Source organism: Papio anubis, chromosome 11 (assembly GCF_008728515.1).
Source record: "Papio anubis isolate 15944 chromosome 11, Panubis1.0, whole genome shotgun sequence".
Lineage (NCBI taxonomy): Eukaryota > Metazoa > Chordata > Mammalia > Primates > Cercopithecidae > Papio > Papio anubis.
The window spans coordinates 110366974-110386468 of record NC_044986.1 but is presented as its reverse complement, the minus strand read 5'-3'; the positions used below and the strand labels follow the sequence as shown (position 1 = coordinate 110386468).

The window sequence follows — 19495 nt, the reverse complement described above, 5'->3', positions numbered from 1 at the left end:
GCAGAGAGGGGAGCCTTGGACAGGAACGTGAATGATTCATCTACAGCAGCAGGAGAGCAGGGGAAGCATGCTCTTGAATCATAAAACAGGGTTCAGGAAAACTAAGCAATCTGGATAGACTGCCGGGAAAGTTGACGGAACTGGTAGTACCCTGTCCAGTTTTCAATAATCTTTATTTGGTATAAATTAAGTTCTCCTGACACTAAAAGCAAACCACGATCAGATATAATAGGGCTGACTGATTTCAGAGTCAGGCCTGTGGGTGAGGACAGATTCTAGAGGATTGGGCCATTTGAGAAACATGGCAACCACGACTTCTCCCATCCCACAAACATCGGGAATTTTGTTTTTAAAATATCAGTCATCCCACCCAGTAATGGTGAAGTCTGCAATCTCATATGACCACAACTCTAAGGAGTTATTAAATGTAATATTGAGTAAAGATGCTCCTAATTTTTAAATAAATGATCAGGACAGTTTAATTGCTTGGGGTCTAAGGCAAGTCTGAAATGTCACTCAACTACAAAAACTATTCAGTTGGAAGGAAAAATAGGAGACTTTTCTTTTTCAATGATTCAAGGTGAAATCTTCAGAAGGCCTTTTTTTTTTTTTTTTAAACAGGGTCTCACTCTGTTGCTCAGCCTGGAGTGTAGTGGCATAATCATCATGGCTCACTGCAGCCTCAACCTCCTGGGGTCAAGCCATCCTCCTCCCTCAGCTTCCTGAATAGCTGGGACCACAGATGCATGCCACCATGCCTGGATAATTTTTGTATATTTTGTAGAGACACGGTCTCACTATGGTGCCCAGGCTGGTGTCAAACTCCTGGGCTCAAGCCATCCACCTGCTTCGGCCTCCTCGAGTGTTGGGATTATAGGCCTGAGCCACTGTACATGGCCAGAAAATTTTTAATAATCAATATAATCAGGAAAAATTTAGATCCTTGGCCTGGGAACACATGACTTGAGTAGCATACTGACTAGTGAGAAGCAAAACTATTTCCTTCATTTGCAGCTTAGAAAGGTTCTATCACTGTTGAACTCATAGTTGGTGAGTAGTACAAGTCGAAAATTGACAGCAAAGTCAACATTCTTTCCAACACGTCAAATTACATTCCTGGACTTGGTTAGGGACAGACTACTTTCTTGGGTTTTAGCTCACTACATCTCACTCTAAAGTGATAACAAAGGCTCTTAACCTTTTTTGAGTCATGAACCTGTATGAAAATTGGAAAAAAGCTATGGATCCTCTCACCAGAAAAATTATACACAATCAAATCTTGCATGTAATTTTTAGGGGTTCCGATCCAGTGAAGCCCATCCATGTCCCATCCAGCAGTGGGAGGATCCATGTTAAGAACCCATCATCTTGAGGACATTGAAGTGCTCACTGTTTTTTTTAAATAGAATTCTTATTCCCTGTTGTCTAATTAAGTAAATCTTGAACATGCACAGTCCTGGATTCGTAGTGATCTGGTGAGCTGATTGTGATGTTCCTCAATAGTGCTTTCATTTTAGATATCCTCAAAACACTTAAAACACAATCCATTTTCAGACATTTTATTTTAGATATTTTATTTTAAATAGTTTAGATATCCTCAAAACACTTTTTATTTTATTTTAGATATTTTAGATATCCTCAAAATACAAAATATCCTTTTAGATATCCTCAAAACACTTAAAACCCAATCCATTTCTGAGATCTAATGGAAAATCACTACTGTTTTCTACCATCTTTCCCTACAATGTACTCTTGTGCATCATTATTTATTTTATTGGGTCAAAACTGAATGCTATTCTGGAGAGCTTTCCAACAAGACTCTTTTTTTTTTTTAGACGAGGTCTCAATCTGTCACCCAAGGCTGGAGTGCAGTGGTGCAATCATGACTTACTTCAACCTTGACCTCACAGGGTCAAGCGATCCTCCTGCCTCAGCCTCCCAGCCTCCTAAGCTGGGATTACAGGTACATGCCACCATGCCCAGCTAATTTTTGTATTTTTGAGAGGAGGTCTCACTATGTTGCCCAGGCTAATATAGAACTCCTGAGCTCAAGCAATTCTCCCACCTTGGCCTCCCAAAGTGCTGGAATGACAGGCATGTGAGCCACCACACCAAGTCCAACACTATTCCTAATGCCATATTACAAAAATAATAATTTGGCATGTTTTACAGTTTCCTTTGTAAAATTTTCAGTGATTTTTAGATTTGACCTGTTCTCAAGGCACTAGTTACTCAATACTATCTTTGATGGTTCCTAATTCAATGGTTCTTGTGACAGCCAACAGCGCTTTTTAGATATCAGGCCTTGCACTGTTTTATGGATACACAGAGTTAACTCATTTAATTCTCACAAGAATCCTATGAGGTAGACAATACTATTAGCATCATCATCCTTATTTTAGGAATGAAAAAAGTTGGAGGCACTAAGATGCTCAGTAACTTCTCCCAGGTCACAGAGATAGTAAGTAGCGAGGTCAGGGTTTAAACCCAAGAGGTCTGGCTCCAGAGTCTAGGCTCTTAAGCATTACAATATACTGCCTTTTAATACCTTGAAGAAGACATAATGAAAGGACAAGTCCTTTATGAATTAGTTTTTACCTAAAAGAAAAATGTTCTTTCAAAGGAAAAAATAAAAACCTGATTATCTTCAACCCGAACTGCAAAACTTTGTTTATGATATTCTGCTTTGTATACCTAAACACAAAACTATGAAAGGATCTGTGATGATTCCTAGAGGTGACCGTATTTCATTTACTCTTAATTATTTGTGAATTAAACCACTTGCGTTAGTGAAATGCAGTCAGTGTTCATATGAAACAAGATGGAAAATGGTAAATACCGATTGATGATTGACTTATTTAATAAATATTACCAGTTAAGTAAAAGTTCTCATTTATTGCCTTGCATCTAAGTATTTCTCATGCATTCACTCATGCAATCTTCAGAACATTATTTTGAGTTAGTTAGCATTAGTGTTATTTAAAGATGAGCAAATAAGAACCAGAGAGGTTGTCATATCCTAAAGAATAGAAAGTCCGTGAAGTCAGAACTTGAACCTATGTGGATCTTGACTCCAAAGATTCTACTTATTTCTGTCAGGCTGTTTCCCATATGAATCTATTATGAGCAACACATGGTCTAGTCTTTGTAAAGGAGATAAATAAGAAGGGGCAATACATAACAATACATAGATTTGCCTTCAAGGAGGTAGACATGAAGAGAAGTGATATATATGATACCATTTTTCCTTACTCTCATCTCAATCAAATCCACATAGGTAGCCAATGTGATTTGTTCTCTTTTTTCTTTTAGATTACATGCATAATTGGATTATATTTACTCCTCAGCTGAAACCTTTCATGTCTTCTTCCCTGCATGTTGAATAGATCCCAGAATCGTTTCCATGACCTGTAAAACTGGACATAATCTGAGCCCAGACCTTTCTTGAAGCCAATCTCGTTTCACTATTAAAGTCGGGCAGTCAAACTGAGGTCCTTGAACACCCCCATTTTCTACACACCTTAGAATATAGAAATTGGTCTATGTCTATCTGAACCCCTGCCCTCATCATCCCAGGCTCTATTCAAATGTTTTCTTAACACCAAAGCTTTCCTTACTCTATGTTTAGAATTTTATCCTAGCACTTATCATAATTTAATTAGGTATTCTGTGTTAATTATTTCATGTCCATCAGCCCCAGTAGACAACAGTCACAGCAAAGTAGAGAAGGCAGGACAGAAGGGATATATAGGAGATAGGGATTCGTTTGTTTTGTTATTTGGGTATGTTCAAAGAGGAAAAAGGAAGTAAGGTTGGGGTGTTGGATTGGAGTTGGCTGGGGAGAGTAATTTTGGACATGTCCTATATGAGAGGCACTAGAAATGAGAGTTAAAAAGGAATCTTAATTTCACAAATTTGATCTGTCACTAACAGCATGGCTTTTAGTCATCTGTATTGTTCATTCATAACATGGGACTATGGCCCTAATATTTTATTGCTTAACTAGATTTTATACAGTTGATATTCTTATGAAATTATTTGAGACTTAAAATGCTATACCGAAGTATTTTTTTCTACAAAATATTATAGGCAGTCTGGGATTCCATTAACGTACTTTTTGTATGGCAAATAAAATCACATTGATAGAAAAACTTTTTGTCATTTTACCATTTCCCCATACTTTATAAGTGATTTAAACTCAGCAGTGTCTCTCACCTTGCTGAGAATCCCCCGTAAACTCCCCAGCAGCAACTGAGTATCCTGTTTTAAAGAAAAGAAACAGACTCATCACACTTAATGACTTAACCAAATTAGTTACATCTAGAAAAAGGTGAAAGGGCTACCGTGGTACTGCTTTATTTAGAAATCTCTACAAATATTATAAAGATTAAAGATTCTATAAAGGAAAAATTAATCACACTTAAAGGAACACTTTAATACTAAATCCTGAATGCATAATAGATTATCTACAACTTAAGTAGTAGCATAGCAAAAAAAAAAAAAAAGAGAGAGAGATTCTGAGGTCAATTTTTAAAAGCATGGACACTTCATAATCCACCTTGAGTGTAAATGGTGGCTGTTGCATTTTAAGAGCTGCTGATTGAAAGTAATCAGACAGAATACTCTGAAAGATTTCCTTTGGGCTCAGGTTTTGCTATTTCTGGTCACCAGCAAGACCTACTTCCTAATACCTCTCATGATGACCACAATTTCATTTAGCTCTAAAGTGAGGTGCTGGCTACATTGACAAAACATAGCTACATTTCTTTTTCAAATTCATCAAGCAATCAAAAGGCCACTAGGATACCAAAGGTGGGAAACAGTAGTGGTAAAATGACTGTGTGGTTTGTACATAATACAATTTGAGAATATTTCAGCAACTCAAACTTCTCTTGTGTGGCTCTGTTAACTAGAGAAGGCTGCTGTCATGCTGTCCCTGTTACACCAGCAGCAGCCCTGCTAATACGTAGTGTCTACTACTGGTGAAATAGTTCACGTGGAAGAGACTGCTATGGAGCCAAGAAAATAGCTGCTCAAATTATGTATTACACATCGTGGCTGGAAAAAATAGCAGTATTAAAAAGAAAAGAAAAATCGAGTCTACTCTAATAAAAGAACACTTGTATAAGATGCCAAATAACATCGGATAAGTCAGGGATAAAACTTGCATCTGCATTTACTATGCTTGTCTTTTGAAAAACCACAAATGTCTTGGGCAATGGGTCTTACCAAGGTAACTGTCATCATAGGAAGCTGGAGCCACTTCTGTCTGCTTTTCTCCTGCCAGTTTTCTGAGGATATCCTTGAATGAGTAATTTGCAATGATATCTGCAACACTGGCAGTGATCACTTGCCCTGTGTTTAAACAAATTAATACATTAACTGAATGAATGCAAGAGGCAGGCCCTCCCTGGGCAAACACACATTCCCTTGAAAGCTATGGTGGAATTGCTTGCTTTTTTGATGATGAATTTTCCTGCCTGCCACTCGAACTCCAAGGCAGAGTTAGTTGCACCTGGGTAGAACTTTCCATTCTGACCGAAGACCCGAGATGAACTACAATATTTTGTTGGTCTTCCTGCTGCTTTCAACATACACATTCCACCTCCAAATAATAAAAATATCTAAGAGTGGAGGCCAAATTTGCAGGCCAAATTTATGTGATGTAACTTTTTTTTTTTTTCTTAGCGGGGAGACAGAGTCTCGCCCTGTCGCCTGGGTTGGAGTGCAGTGGCGTGATCTCAGCTCACTGCAACCTCCACCTCCCGGGTTCAAGTGATTTTCCTGCCTCAGCCTCCTGAGTAGCTGGGACTATAGGCGCCTGCCCCCATGCACGGCTAATTTTTTGTGTTTATAGTAGAGACGGGGTTTCACTATGTTGGCAAGGCTGGTCTCAAACTCCTGACTTCGTGATCTGCCCGCCTCAGCCTCACAAAGTGCTGGGATTACAGGTGTGAGCCACGGCGCCCAGCCATGATGTAATTTTTATTCTGGAATATTTCAGCTGGAAGGAAGGTTTGAGATCATTTAGTCAAATATAGCTTCTTCTAGGTGGAGAAACTGAGGCCCAAAGAGCTAGAGTGCATTCTCTAAGGTCATATGGTTTTGCTAGTAGGATATCAGGCATTTTAACCAACATTTCCTTTGGCATTCTAATAAAACTTTTGGTATTCTTGCAAAGTATAGATATTGTGTTCAATCTAAATCAGGTATCCGATTAATAGATGATAAAATATATCAGCTAAGTTAAACGAAGGAATTACAAAATCTTTGAGCCATTTGCTTTTCTTGCTAAAATAGAGAGCGAGCATAAAATTACAACAATGGGAAGCAGCTAGGTCCAATGAAATCCAAAATTCAGCAAAAGAGAAATCCATGGGCACCAACATTGATACGATAAGAACTTTGGCCAATCTCTCTCAAAAGTCACTCTCAGAAGTCTTGAAATATGGCATTGGGGTAGACAAGTATCTAAAAGACCACCAGCAATTTCCACCGCAATTTCTATGCATTCCCATGTTTACCATGGACATCTAAGGCAAAAGTGTGAGATCATGTTCTTTGGGAGAAAGCTGAAGAAATGCTTTCAAAAGACTATCATTTAACATCAATTTGAAAGCCAAATTAGTCTTTGGGATTTCACACATAATTCCCACAGTCTTTCTGTTGGAGGTCCACAAAAGAATAAAACTGTCAAACCAGATCATAAATATTGCCAAGTGACTGGGACTGAAATGACTATTCTGCTGTTAAGACAATGGTATTTACACATGAGTTTCTGAACACTGTAGAATTTGCCAGTTGTCTCTGGGTTAGAGCTAAAGACCCTCTTTCCTCCATCCCACATACACACTGTCTTTGCTGTTTCCTTTAGCTGTGTCTATAAACATTATCATCTTAAACCTGAATAAAATTTTAAATTCTATGTCTCAAACATGTGTTTCTATATGCAATTGCTATGGCAAATTTTTAACAAATCATTTGTCTCAGACATTTTTTCAGTTTAAGGAAAAGAATAGATTATGTGAAATAAACCAAGTGAATTAGAAAACCGTCCATAAATATAATTTTCATTTTGTAGCCATCTGTGGTGCAAAATATATAGTTTTATAGTTTGCAAAGTAATTTTTAAATACCAAAATGTTAATTATTTGATGTTTATAATTGCATATGCATGAATTGAGCTTAACATTAAGTTTATATACAATTTTATCATAAATCGGCTGGGCGTGGTAGCTCACACCTGTAATCCCAGAACTTTGGGAGGCCGAGGTGGGCAGATCATGAGGTCGGGAGTTTGAGACCAGCCTGACCAACATGGTGAACCCCTGTCTCTACTAAAAATACAAAAATTAGCCAGGTGTGGCATGCACCTGTAGTCCCAGCTACTCAGGAGGCTGAGGCAGGAGAATCGCTTAAACCTGGGAGGCAGAGGTTGCAGTGAGCCAAGATTGCACCACTGCACTCCAACCTGGGTGACAAAGTGAGACTCATCACAAAAAAAAAAAAAAAAAAAAAAAAAAATTATCATAAATCTATCTCTCCTGGATCTTTCTCAATGACTTTCAAACATGATCAAGTTTCTTCCATTAAAAAAATTCCTCCCTCAACTATGAATCTCAGATTCTACTCTGTCCTAAACTTTACAGCCCAAATTACAGAATCTTCTCAGTATTCTCTCTCTAGGCCTCCCATCTATACCCGTGGCCTCAGTTAAAATCAGTATGGCAAGTGATGAAAATTTGTATTTCACTTTAGATATCTTCTGAGCTTAAGCCCTAAATACTTATGTGAAACCCTTTAGGTATTTCAAACATTTTCATACCCAACAGAACAAAAAGTAAACTCATCTTCTTCCCTCTCCAGCCTGCTCCAAACCTGTTTTCTTCCAGTGTTCTCTACCTCAGTGAACGGCCCCCACCTATAGCCATTCAGTAGCAGGCGTCAGAAACATTCCCTCACCACCTCTCTTCCCTTACCGCCATATATCCAACCCATCATTTAGGCTGCTTCTTTTGCCTCCAAAGTGTTTCTCAAATTTCTCTTCTTTTTCAGTCTGTACCATCATCACTCTAAGAAACAGACGTCTTTACCTGAAACTTATATAGCTTGTTTACCTGATAAAAGTAGTTTATATCCTTGTAACTACTTTGCTGATAGTTCACCTTGGCCAACTTTCAATCTATTTTCTGTAACACAGCCAGAATGATCTTTTCAAAACATAAATTCAATTGTAGCACTCCATGCTTAAACTCATTTCGTAGTTTGTCAGTATACTCAGGACAAACAATACCTTCTTACTCTAGCCTAAGCCATCCATTTAAACTCTTAAAATCTCCCAGTGGTTTCCCATGGTTTGTAGAATGAAGACAAAACAGCTTAGCATGGACTGCAAGCCTGCAATGTGAAACCTGAATAAAATTTTAAATTTCTATGTCTCAGACAAAATGCTTCTATGTGCCATTGCTACGGAAAATTTTCAGCAAATCCTTTGTATCCAACGTTTTTTCAACTTAAAGAATGGATGATGTGAAATTAACATCTATTAACATTATTATGTTAATTTCACATCATCCATTCTTTTGTGAAATTAGAGACTCCATACCACCCAAGCACTTCTTCCCTCACTCTCTTAACTCTGGTCACCTTGACTTTGCTCTGTTCTCACCTGCACTGCCCTCCTGCCTCCCACAGAACATCTGCACATGGTCCCTCCTCTCTTCACCTAGGTAACTCCTACGTAAGGTCCAGATCTCAGTTCAGGGTTGCTTGCTTTCCAAGTTCGTTAACCTTTGCACTGCTGCTGGCCTATGCAGCACCTTAGCAAGAATTAGAAGATGTCATTTCCTCTGGGCAGATGCTGTCGGCACCTGGGTTCATAGCGAGTAAGCAGAGCACAGGTTGTATTCCAGCTCCCTGTCAGCCAGTGGTCAGAGGACAAAACACACCTATCCACAGCCACCCTGGAGAAGCCTCCTAATTTCTCCCGGCCCCATCACCAAATGCCTTTGCTTTGGAGTGTGTATCACAGTTGGGGGGTTCTCGGGTACCTCTGTGAGTGTTTGATTAATGCCTGTTATTCTCTAGATATTAACCTCCATGACAGTAAGAACAATGTGTTTTTACTCATTAATGTATCCCCAGCATCTACCACAGAGCTTGGCAGAGCCTCAACACATTCTTGATGGAGAAATGAATTGTTAAGTTGCAAGAGTATTTTAAAATATCATTTACATTACAGAGTACAGGCTGGGCACAGTGGTTTATGCCTGTAATCCTAGCACTTTGGGAGGCCAAGGTGGGTGGATCACCTGAGGTCAAGAGTTTGAGACCAGCCTGACCAACACAGTGAAACCCCATCTCTACTAAAAATTCAAAATTAGCTGGGCATGGTGGCATGCAGCTGTATTTCCAGCTACTCAGGAGGCTGAGGCAGGAGAATTGCCTGAACCTGGGAGGTGGAGGTTGCAGTGAGTCAAGATCATGCTGTTGCACTCCATCCTGGGCAACAAGAGCAAAACTCTGTCTCAGAAAAAACAAAAACAAAACAAATGAGAGTACAAATCGAAATGATGCTTTTGTTCTTACTCATACATGGAAGCTAAAAAAGTTGATTTCATCGAGGTAGAGTGTGGAAAAGTGGTTCCTAGAGGAAAGGATGAATAGAGATGCAGGTATAGCCAGAGATGAGTTAACGGACACAAAAGTACAGCCTGGTAGGGGGAATAAGTTCTAATGTTCTATAGCACTATAAGGTGACTACAGTTAACAACAATTTATTGCAGATTTTCAAATAGCTAGAAGAGATGTAAAATGTTCCTAATACAAATGATCAATGTTTGAGGTGATGGTTTTGCTAATTACCCTGATTTGATCATTACACATCATATACATGTATGAAAATATCACATGTTCCCCATAAACATGTACAATTGTTTTGTCAATTAAAATAAAATATTAAAAGCAAAAACAACAAATAATGCTTCATTTGAGAAACTATGAATAAGGATATAAAATTTAGGTAACAGAAGGTAAATATTTAACATTACTTCTGGGCCTATCCTTCTGTTGGTAACAGTAAATGTGCTTTTCTGCTCTGCCAACAGAACATACCTTGCCAGTAGAAACTCCCAGGTCCTCCCACAATAAGGTCTCCATTCTACAAAACAGAAACAGCAACAGCAACCATAATCAGAAAAGAAACACTGAACATTTTTAAAGGGTGAGAAATCATTGTTAAAAAGCATTGCTCTAACAATTCGTTACACATAAAAAGCAATTTTTAAAAGAGACCCTTCTATCTGGGGCCTGCAGTTCATTTTCCTTCCTCTTTTGTTTTCAATTATTTAGTGTATTATCACATTAAATAATTTTAATTTCACTCAATTAAGTAAGTTGAACTCTCTCCCTTGAGAGAGATAAATTCTGTTTTTTGATTGCCTCTGATAAGCAAAATATCAACATGTTTAATGCTGTACAGTCCTGCAGACATGGTCTTTTGAGGCTCAGTGATAAAAAAAAATTCTGTTCCAATTTATTTCAAGGCCATAGTAATGCCTATTTTTTTCCATACATCCTCAATGCCACCTCCTTCTCAGGAGAAAGAGCAAACACTCCAGACTAACACATATAAACATTTTCTCATGAATTTACATCCTCACCTTTCATGCTTCATATTTTTAACTCTCAGTGGAAAATATCAAAACAAAAAAGTAATGATAAAAAGTACGATAAAAGACAGTAAACAGTTTATACATTGATGAAATTTTTCTATACTATTTTCAAAACCACAGAATCTTTTCCCTCTACATTCTTACTGAACATCTCTTTTTAATTTTGTGAAGGATATATGAATTTTAATATTAATATTAAATGTAACTGGTCAATTGCAGTTAACAAAACAATGAATAGATTCCTGTGATCTTTTTAAGAAACATTTCTTTACTGAGTTTTTTAGATTTTCATTTAAAAAATTATTGCCACAAAGGGTAAGAAGAAAGGCTGTTGCTTTTCGTCATGTCTATTTCTCTACTGTTTAATAGGCTGCTATGTGCATAAGTTATTTACATAAAAATAAAAAGTGAACAGAAAATATTTTTAGAAAGAATTTTCCCAAACAGGCTAGGTATATTCCTTAAGATTCTTTGTTTCTTTGGTGGTGGTGGCGGCTTTGGGGTGTGGGAGTGAGAGGCAGAGGGTTAAAAAAAAGCAATCAGATGAAATATTAGAAGCTGCAAGACCAAAATAATTCACCTTATAAAAATCCAGACTAAATCCTGCTTGGCAGTAACCCTGCCCTTCCGGATCAGCATTGCCTAGAATGATCAAAATACATAAATGTTATAACGTCATCATTCCTGAAATATTTTATAATAACCAATTCAGGATATTATGTTATTTCCTCTAGAACCTTCTAAATTAAAAATGATCAATATGTGTTTTATGTTTATTTTTTAAAGGTATTCCAAGTAATTTATTAAACAAATTTCCATCTGTTTTCTTACCCCAAATATCATTGTGATTCTCTAGTAAGATCAACAGGAATAACATCCCTTTTGGCTACTACATTGGGTTTTATGACTCATGTTCATTGGAAGAAATAAAATCTCTATCTTTGACTATATTCCAAATTTCCCATGAGGCAATAACGTGTCTCTCTTTTGCCTCCTCATGCTGAGTGAAGGCAGGTCTGTCATTCCCAACAGGTGACACCTTGAGGAAGAAGGAGCAGTGCAAGATGACCTTTGTGGATGTCATCTTCTGGGCCACCAATAAGCGTTTCCATTATTATGCTCTTTAATAGGAACTTAATTTTAAATTATCCTATTATGGCCAGGCGCAGTGGCTCACACCTGTAATCCCAGCACTTTGGGAGGCCAAGGCAGGCAGATCATGAGGTCAAGAGATCGAGATCATCCTGGTCAACATGGTGAAATCCTGTCTCCACTAAAAATATAAAAATTAGCTGGGCATGGTGGCGCGTGTCTGCAGTCCCAGCTACTTGGGAGACTGAGGCAGGAGAATCGCTTGAACCCGGGAGGCGGAGGTTGCAGTGAGCAGAGATCATGTCACTGCACTCCAGCCTGGGTGACAGAGTAAGACTCCATCTCAAACAAACAAAAATAATAATAAAATAAATTATCCTGTTATAATAAGCTAGGTAAATTGGGAAATTGCATTTCTGGTCACAGTCTCCCTGGACATTGCAATGCTAGTGTTCACAAAAGACAAAATTCTAGTAGTGGCTTATCTTGCTTTCCATCCAATATGACTCACTAACTCATTGTCCAATAGGATCTCATGGTACAGTTGTAAAGTATAGGCAGGCCAACACCATGATTTCAAGGCTACTATCAAAAGTCTGTAGGGCATTAGGACCAGGAATTTACTACTTGTAACTTGTACTTTGAAAGAGTTTCTACAACTCCTAACATGCCTAAAATAGCCAAAATGTAGTGAATTAAGTAGAGGGAATTTCAATCCTGCATAGTTAGATTTGGACATGTAAATAATGACTCCTTTCTTATCAAGGATATTCCTCAATGGAAACTGAAATAAGAGGATGGGAAAGGAAACACACGTCATCACAAGAAGTACTGATGACTGGGCACGTGCCTGTTCAGAAGCTTTTTGAGATGGACCTGGCCTTTCCAGCTTCCCTTAGAATGTCTCCTGGTTTTTTCTTTCCTTTGGTCATCACTTAGCTAATTTTAGCACTGTCATCATCAATTTTTTACAGATGCTCCCTTTATTTTTAAAAATACTTTTTGACCTCATGCACTGTATTTTAACAAAATTTGTTCCTTATTTCACAACTATATTTCATGATTTATGGTCATGAATCCTATAAAGTTCCCTAAAAGCTCATCTCAATAATCTGGAATGTCTGAGTAGCAATTTTCTAGAAGCTCATAAGTGTAAATATTTATATGCATCTAGAAATATATATGAATGCATGAGATATTACTCTGAACATATATGTATTCATACACATGTTCTTACATGTATTTTTCCATCCACAAGCCTTTAAAAATCCCTTTTAAATTCAACCCTGACTTTTTATTTTTAAGATTGTAAATTATTCGAAAGGGAAGAAACACAACCATTCTTTGAAAGTACTGCTTTAAAACAGCAGGCTGAAAAAAATTAAGAGAAAACATTCATTTTTTACAAAATACACTGAGAAAATAATGAGCTCCAAATGTTTATTGTAAGTGGTAATTATAATAGGGCATGAGGTTCTTTCCATGACAAAGTCTTTTTTTTTTTTTTTTTCCTTGTTGAATCATAATTTATGAGAGTTGAAGGAATCTTTCTTCCTGGGACTTCAGAGCATCTGTGAACTTGATAATTACATCCTAGAGTGAACTCAGGAATCCAAGGAAGCCTGTGGATAATTTGCTACTATTTGTTGACTTCTTATCCAACAAATGGAAGGGTGTGTGTGAACCATCTCCACCTGAATGATGAATGACCATAAGAGCCATAGGCAGGTGATCAATATGAATAAGCAGGTAATGGCTGACAATATCAGCAGAGTGGGTTTGTGGTGTAAAATTAACATGAGGTGCTTCTTTACATTTTCTTTTGAAAATAATACTACTGATGTTTCCTGTTCTGGGATACTGACCATCCACATGCTCAGGAAGAAGCTGGCTTTGTGTTAATGATCTGTGAACTTCTTGGCCATGATGGAAAGTCTGCTTCTTAGATGATCTGAGGAGGAAGAAGTACCCCTAGGAATAGGGAGACCAGGAGGATGTGAAAACTGTGGCTATACACCAGAGAGGAAAGAATTCATGGCAATTTATTGAGCTATTCTGCAACTCAACATGTGCTCCATTCTATCTTTGTTGAGCTATTAGCCTACTGTGTCCGTGTAGCTTAAGATGCAAATGTACATTAATGTACATTTTTGAAGAATGGTTCAGGCCGGGTGCGGTGGCTCCCGCCTGTAATCCCAGCACTTTGGGAGGCCGAGGCGGGTGGATCATGAGGTCAGGAGATTGAGACCATCCTGGCTAACACAGTGAAACCCTGTCCCTACTAAAACATACAAAAAATTAGCCAGGCGTGGTGGCGGGCACCTGTAGTCCCAGCTACTCGGGAGGCTGAGGCAGGTGAATGGCGTGAACCCTGGGGGCGGAGCTTGCAGTGAGCCAAGATCACACCACTGCGCTCCAGCCTGGGCCACAGTGCGAGACTCCACCTCCAAAAAACAAAAATAAAAAATAAAAAAAGAATGGTTCAAACTCACTCTGAAACTTTTCCCCTAGAAGTCTACATTTCATGTGGTGTATTTTGATGTGAGCCCTCACATCCCACACAGGTAGTCAGGCAAAAAGGCAGAACAAGGAGTGACTAGTTTTATAAAGATCATCCTTAATGGCAGTTGGAAGAATATCCGACATTACCAAGGCAAAAGTCATATGAAGGATGGTCTCCTCTTTTTAGTTAGAGTTATTTGTTGTTCATTGAACAAGCCAGCTTGTCCGTGAGCGAATGGTCAATATCATAGAACAGGCATGGAGTATAGGATATGGATAGGTGTAAATATTGATGAAACAAGTTCAGTCATGAATCTCTCCACTCCCATTGTTTTTCTGATATATTTCGGATTTCCTTTGTTATTGTTTGTGGGATTTTATCTTCAGCATGACAATACTGACCTCTTAATAAATCCAAGAGCACAGCACTTTGAATGGAACACGACACAAACTAGGCCTCATATTGGTTGTTGCCTGAGTCTGGGAAGTTTCTCTCCTCTCTACTCCAATAATCATTTGCTAGAAGAATCCCTTTCTATCATCTTGTCTAAAATGCTGCTCTTCTCCTGGCTTCCCCAGCACAGGTCTCTCCCTCCTTTCTTGTCTTGTTGTATTTTTTGTAGCACTTTTCACTGCCTGACATTGTATCATAAACACGTTTCTTTACATGTTTACTGTCTAGAGCCAGTTCCTTGAACAGAGGGCTTTTTTCCTCTTGTTCTTTGCTGTATTCCCTAAACATAGAAGAGTTAGTTTAGTGCTCAATGTGTGTGTGTCTGTGTGTGTGTGTGTGTGTGTGTGTGTGTGTGTGTGTTCTAAGAAATCCTGGCCGGGCGCGGTGGCTTACATCTGTAATCCCAGTACTTTAGGAGGCCGAGACAGGCGGATCATGAGGTCAGGAGATCAAGACCATCCTGGCTAATATGGTGAAACCCCATCTCTACTAAAAGTACAAAAAAAAAGAAAAGAAAAGAAAAGAAAAGAAAAAACTAGCCGGGCGTAGTGGCGGTCGCCTGTAGTCCCAGGTACCAGGGAGGCTGAGGCAGGAGAATGGCGTGAACCCGGGAGGCGGAGCTTGCAGTGAGCCGAGATCGCTCCATTGCACTCCAGCCTGGGCGACTGAGCAACATTCCGTCTCAAAAAAACAAGAAAAAAAAAAATCCTGCATTGAATAAATACTTGAGTCCCATGATCTGCAAAGAATACCTACTTTAAAGCTATTTAAAATAAAATCCTTATTCCATGGACTATCCATTCAGCTGACATTTGTTGTAATCTGAAGAAGTGTCTGATTTACTTCAGTATTTTTAAATAGAAAGAAATAATCTTCTCCTTGTTAAAAATCCTCACTAAAAGCCATCAGAGTTAAAATGTCCAAGCCAGGTGTGGTGCCGCACGGCTGCAATCCCATCACTTTGAAAGGCTGAGATGGATGGATCGCATGAGCTCAGGGATTCAAGATCAGCCTGGACAACATGGCAAAAACCCCTCTCTACAAAAAATACAAAAATTAGCTAGGCATGGTGGCACATGTCTGTGGTCCCAGCTATTTGGGAGGCTGAGGTGGGAGGACTGCTTAAGTTCAGGAAGTCAAGGCTACACTGAGCCATGATCACACACATTGTGCCATGATCACACTATTGCACTCCAGCCTGGCTGACAGAGTGAGACGCTATCTGAAAAACAAACAAACAAACCAGCAAAAAAAAAAAAACAGTTCCCTTCCCAGTACTTTAGGTTTCTAAATCTCCGTAGCCTCTGTTAACCCTCTAATATCACTAATCTGTTTTTTCTCTTCATTTATTTATGACATTTGATCATTATCTTCCCTACATTAATATTGAATTTTAGAAACACTCATGCAAAAGGAGAAAAATTTATAGTTTTAGAGATCAAGCTAATTTGGGATTTAGTGGTTTTTAAAAAATCAATATCCTGAAATCAGTCACTAGAATGTTCTTTCTACTACATTTTCCTTCCAGTATGGTCTTGTGAATTATCAAGAATAAGAATGAAAATCTGTAGGTTGCTTATCAACAAATCCCAGTGATCTATCTGGCACACTGAAAACTGGAGGAGTTCATTAAAGGACTCGGAGTAGATGAATCCATCTATCTATCCATCCACCCATCCATCCATCTATCCATCCATCCATCCATTCATTCATCCATCCATTCCGCCCATCCGTCCATCCATCCGCCCATCCTCTCCATCCACCCATTCATCCATCCATCCATCCATCCATCCATCCATCCTTCCATCCATCCATCCATCCATCCATCCATCCACTCCACCCATCCATCCATCCATCCATCCATCCATCCATCCATCCATCCTTCCATCCATCCATCCATCCACCATCCATCCATCCATCCTTCCATCCATCCATCATCCATCCATCCATCCATCCGTCCGTCCATCCATCATCCATCCATCCATCCATCCATCCATCCATCCATCCATCATGCTATCCCAAGTCTTGGGTATTCCACAGAGATAAAGTGATTAAAACACAAAACCCCAAAGATGACACTCCCAGGTTTGCTTTAAAGACTGCTTGGCTGCAAGATTCCTGGACCTGCCATATGAGATTTGAACTCTAAGTATACAGAGTCATTTTGAAAAAAGGGATTAAACCTCTTAAGCAGAAAGGCATATCATGCAGACAAACTGCATACACAGCTGGTAAAGAAAGAAACAGCCATTGAGAACACAAGCCAGACAGAAATCTCAAGTTGAACATATGCCCAGGTCCAACCATGCTAGCTAACACCATTTCAGCAATAAACAAGTAGAGTGGGGAGTGAGCATTCTTTAGGACACGGGGCGTGAATTTTGAACAGCAACTGACACCTTATGGCCTAAAATAAGGAACCAATCAGTTCTGCAAAATATCTTAAATCAGAAGTGTTCTAAAACACAGAAGATCAGTAGAATTCCACGCCTTTGACTTGCTGTCACATCAAGACACCTGTAAGGCTGACAAAAATCTTTACTTACCCCCAAAGCTTTTTCCTTGCAACCCTGTAAGTTTTCAATGGTGTTTTGAGTCTACCTGCACTCCTGTCTACAATAGAAAAGCGCTTGAGCTAATGTCACTTTCAAGGAATAAAATTTGCTTACTGTTCCGGCAAGGAGAGAACTCGGCATAGGCGCTGAAGTTCTGAATTGCTACATAGCAGGTGCCAACTGGATCCTTTTCTGGCGTTGGTTTAAGAGTTCTCCAGTGATATAAAGGAGCACAGGCCTAGGAAACATCAAAGACAAAAAAAATACATTTTTGCTGTAGGTTTCTCATACTATAGTTTTATTTGATTTATTGGTGTAACAAATGGTTACATTATTGGGTGAATAAATTGGCCTCTAGCATGCTAATGAGTACCTTGGTCATCAGAGGTAATTACTTCCAAAAGTAATTTTTTATGTTAATACACTGTAGAATTGGTGAAAATTAAATACATGCAAAAAAAGGAGTTTTCTGACTTTTTTTTTTTTTTTTTGGAGACAAGGTCTTGCTCTGTCACCCAGGCTGGAGTGCAGAGGCCTGATCACAGCTCACTGTAGGCACAATATCCTGTGCTTAAGTGATCCTCTTGCCTGAGCCTCCCAAGTAGCTGGGACCACAGGCACACACCACCATGCCTGGCTGATTTTTCTTTCTTTTTTTTTTTTTTTGTAGAGATAGAGTTTCACTAGGTTGCTCCAACTGGTCTCAATCTCCTGGGCTTAAGTAATCCTCTTGTCTCAGCCTCCCAAAGTGCTGGAATTACAGGGAAGAGCCACAGCACCTAGACCCCATAGAAATTAAATTTTTTCTGCCTCTAAAGGCAAGCAGAAAATAATTCCTAAAAGTGAGTAACTCATATTTCTTTTCTTCTTTTTAATTGGACCTACATAAAAGCAAATGATCACGTAAACAGTGAATTAATCAGTGTGATGTCTTATGAGAACAAGTTCCTTTCTGTGTCTAACTATTGTTTTTGAAAGATGACTTTCCAGTCAAAGGATGCAAACAAGCTAGTAAACTTCTGTTTTGTGACGCCCCCTAGTTTATCACCGAAGCCGCATCTTACGACTTTTAAACAATGACTTTCATCTGGATGCACTTCTCCATTTTCACAGTGTTTTTGGCTTGGTTTTTCCTTTCATGGTTTTTATTCAGGGCAAAACCGAAAGTAAACGCATCTTATGCCTGTTTTAGCAATTTTATCAGGGGTGATCAGAAAGTCAGTAAGAGAGCATGTTAATGAGCTACAAGCATTTCAAGGCATTAAACACGACAGGTGAAGCAATTCAAGTCTGTGGCCCTCCTTGTTATGGAGCAATTGTATTGAGATAAACTCCAAAGGCCTCAATCTTTTTGAGAAAGGAGAGTTATCCAAATTATTTCATAAATGCCCTCTCCATTCTAAGGTAGCAAATAACCAAAGGGTTAGAAACCAAATGTCCTGGGCTTATTTCCAGCTAACATATAGAGTGGTAAATTAAATAATGTTGCACACTGTACAAATATTTGCTCACACTTTGGAACCTTTTTTGGAATTGATTTAACTGCCTACAGGACTTACATATGAAGGTTTGCATATAAAACTTGATTGATAGATGTATAACATGTTGAATTAAATGCATGCCTATCAGATAGAAGTTGAAACATAATTTTACAATACCAAATGATGCATTTGTTTGTTATATCTTTGCTTTTATGATTTATAATTTGTCATATCAGAAACTGATTTGATGCCTCACCCATTCCTTTTCATTTTCGGAATGTTGCTTTAGAGAAAATAAGACATACTTTATGTCATTGCCTATGACCCTTTTTTAGGAATACATTATGGTGAAAAGAGAGAACTGCTTCTGAATTAGTTTGCTTAATATCAGGAATATTATGGGCAAAAATGAATTTAAACAACAGCAAGAAAAACATGATCTGGCTGTTTTTGCAGAAGTTTAGATTCTAACAAGAGCACTGTACGGAAATCCTCTTCAAGGAAATGAAATAACATTTTGTTAGGAATGAAGAGAGGAAATAAACGTGTATAAAACATTAGCATGATTTGGACTTCCGTTTTGCTTGCCTGAATCTTCTGTAAATATTGTACTTGATTCTCCAAATACTCATCTCTAAAGACAGAATCCTAGAACACAGAGCTGCTAGCCTGCCTTCTAACTTGATGGTATTGTGTCATACTTAATTCCAGAGAAGTGAAAAAAAAATCCCAATTTGA

At 38.6% G+C, this 19495-nt stretch overlaps 1 protein-coding gene across 1 annotated transcript in view; it reads right to left on the bottom strand.

Moving 5' to 3' along the window:
- The window catches only part of ITGA8 (integrin subunit alpha 8), a 201830-nt gene that overhangs the window by 144992 nt on the left and 37343 nt on the right, over nucleotides 1-19495 (bottom strand). The window contains exons 5-9 of the mRNA XM_031652474.1: nucleotides 17391-17514; nucleotides 11254-11315; nucleotides 10114-10159; nucleotides 5230-5355; nucleotides 4216-4260 (exon numbers count right to left, since the gene is read on the bottom strand). Of these exons, the coding sequence (XP_031508334.1) occupies nucleotides 4216-4260; nucleotides 5230-5355; nucleotides 10114-10159; nucleotides 11254-11315; nucleotides 17391-17514 (403 nt within the window). The remainder of the gene's footprint in view (nucleotides 1-4215; nucleotides 4261-5229; nucleotides 5356-10113; nucleotides 10160-11253; nucleotides 11316-17390; nucleotides 17515-19495) is intronic.